Genomic DNA, 1,744 nt, shown 5'->3' with positions numbered 1-1,744 from the left:
AGACAGACAGACAGACAGACAGACAGACAGACAGACAGACAGACAGACAGACAGAAGGAGGAGGGGGGGGGAGGCAGAGGGGCGACACATATTTATACAGTGCGGGGACGAAGAGTGAAGGAGGGCCAAATTCCTACAATTTGTTCATTTGTACGAAACCAACTTGTAGACCATTAGATTACTCCTGACAAGTAAAGTTCCTTTACTCGGCTATGAAGCTTTCAAAATTCTTGATCGAAGGATAGTACAGAAAAAAGGACAACTGAATCTCAGATTCCTTATGAAAATCTTGTGCATGCTTCAAAGATTCACAATGAACAGAAAATGTTCCACTTGCTGTTGACTCAGTAGCAGTTATTCAAACACAGCAACAAGAATACAAACAAGAACAGATATAATTAAGAGCAAACTCATGAGTTATCTACACCTGAACTTCCTGCTAGGAACCACCAAGACCTATCAGGATTTTCTGGTTTTATTTATTTGAGAAATCAATGAAATAGTGACTTCAACAAAGGAGGAGGAGGAGGAGGAAGAGGAGGAGGAGGAGGAGGAAGGAGGAGGAGAAGGAAGAGGAGGAGAAAGAGGAGGAGGAGAATCTCGACGATGAAATCTTTAGGATCATGGAAACTTCTATACAATTGGCCTCCTTAACTTAAGAAAAAGTTATTACCCATCATTTCTCTGTGACAAAAGGTCATACAGTTCTTGGGCTTGGCTGATGGATTCTTCTTCATTCTGCAGGAAGGGACCATAGAAAAAGAGTCAAACACACCATGGCAGTGAAATGAACTATAAATCTAATGGCACAACAGTTTGATCACAGAGTAAAATTGACAAGACGTTCAGACGAACAAAGCCCAGAATTTTGAAACTAAAAAAAATTGCAGTTTCTTACCCTATGGTATGGATTGCAAGCACTGAAATTTTTTTTCCTCAAAATTCGTATTCTAAATGTAGAAAAAAAAAAAGAAAGAAAGAAAAGGTAAATAAAGCAGGTAAGTTACAGCTGTTTAAAGAATGACCCCCCTGGAAACTCCATATCAGCTCTGTTCTGGGGAGAAGTGAAAAACTGGCTTTGTCATACTAATACTACCATGACATGGATAATTAAGTCCTTTATGCGACTTGGCTCATTCTTGATTTTCAGTTATAAAAATAGCTTGTGAATGACTTATTTGGATTTCTACTTGACTGGTTTCATAGGTATATTCTACAGTTGTAAAATAAGGACAAGTACCATGATTTGTTCTAAGAATGGTTTTATCCTGTTATTTCACTCGACCACTTCATCTCTTACCTCACTCCAGTAAATTTTTGCACACAAGTAAGGGATCTTGTCCAGGGGATTGAAGAACAATTGATTCTTTAAGGCTGGTTTCCCGAGCAACACCTAGAAATACAGAATCAGAACGATCCAGTAAAAATAAAAGGGAAAACGACACAGTCAAACCTGCTCTTACGACCACCTAAGACAAACCACCTGCCCAAACGACCACTTCCCACTTTCCCCCTAGCGTCTTTTCTATCTTAAACTGATTCTGTCCAAGATGTTCATCTGTGTAAGACAACCACTTTTCTCCTCAATAGTGGTATTCTGAAGATGTTTGTCCTTCTCCAGCAAGGATAATCCTGCCTTTACATCACTGGGGTGTGTATGTGAGTGTGTGTTTGTGTGTGTGTGAGTGTGTGTGTGTGTGTGTGTGAGTGTGTGTGTGTGTGTGTGAGTGTGAGTGTGTGTGAG

The 1,744-nt window shown here is 39.9% G+C and overlaps 1 protein-coding gene across 1 annotated transcript in view; it reads right to left on the bottom strand.

Annotated features, from left to right (window-relative positions):
* The window catches only part of LOC101851955, a gene marked incomplete in the record, with an annotated part of 60,061 nt that overhangs the window by 13,596 nt on the left and 44,721 nt on the right, over positions 1-1,744 (bottom strand). The window contains 1 exon segment of the mRNA XM_035970230.1: positions 674-738. Coding sequence (XP_035826123.1) covers positions 674-738 — 65 coding nt within the window.

The sequence above is a fragment of the Aplysia californica genome, unplaced genomic scaffold, assembly GCF_000002075.1.
Source record: "Aplysia californica isolate F4 #8 unplaced genomic scaffold, AplCal3.0 scaffold00239, whole genome shotgun sequence".
In the NCBI taxonomy this organism is placed as follows: domain Eukaryota; kingdom Metazoa; phylum Mollusca; class Gastropoda; order Aplysiida; family Aplysiidae; genus Aplysia; species Aplysia californica.
This window is presented reverse-complemented; position numbering and strand designations above follow the sequence as displayed.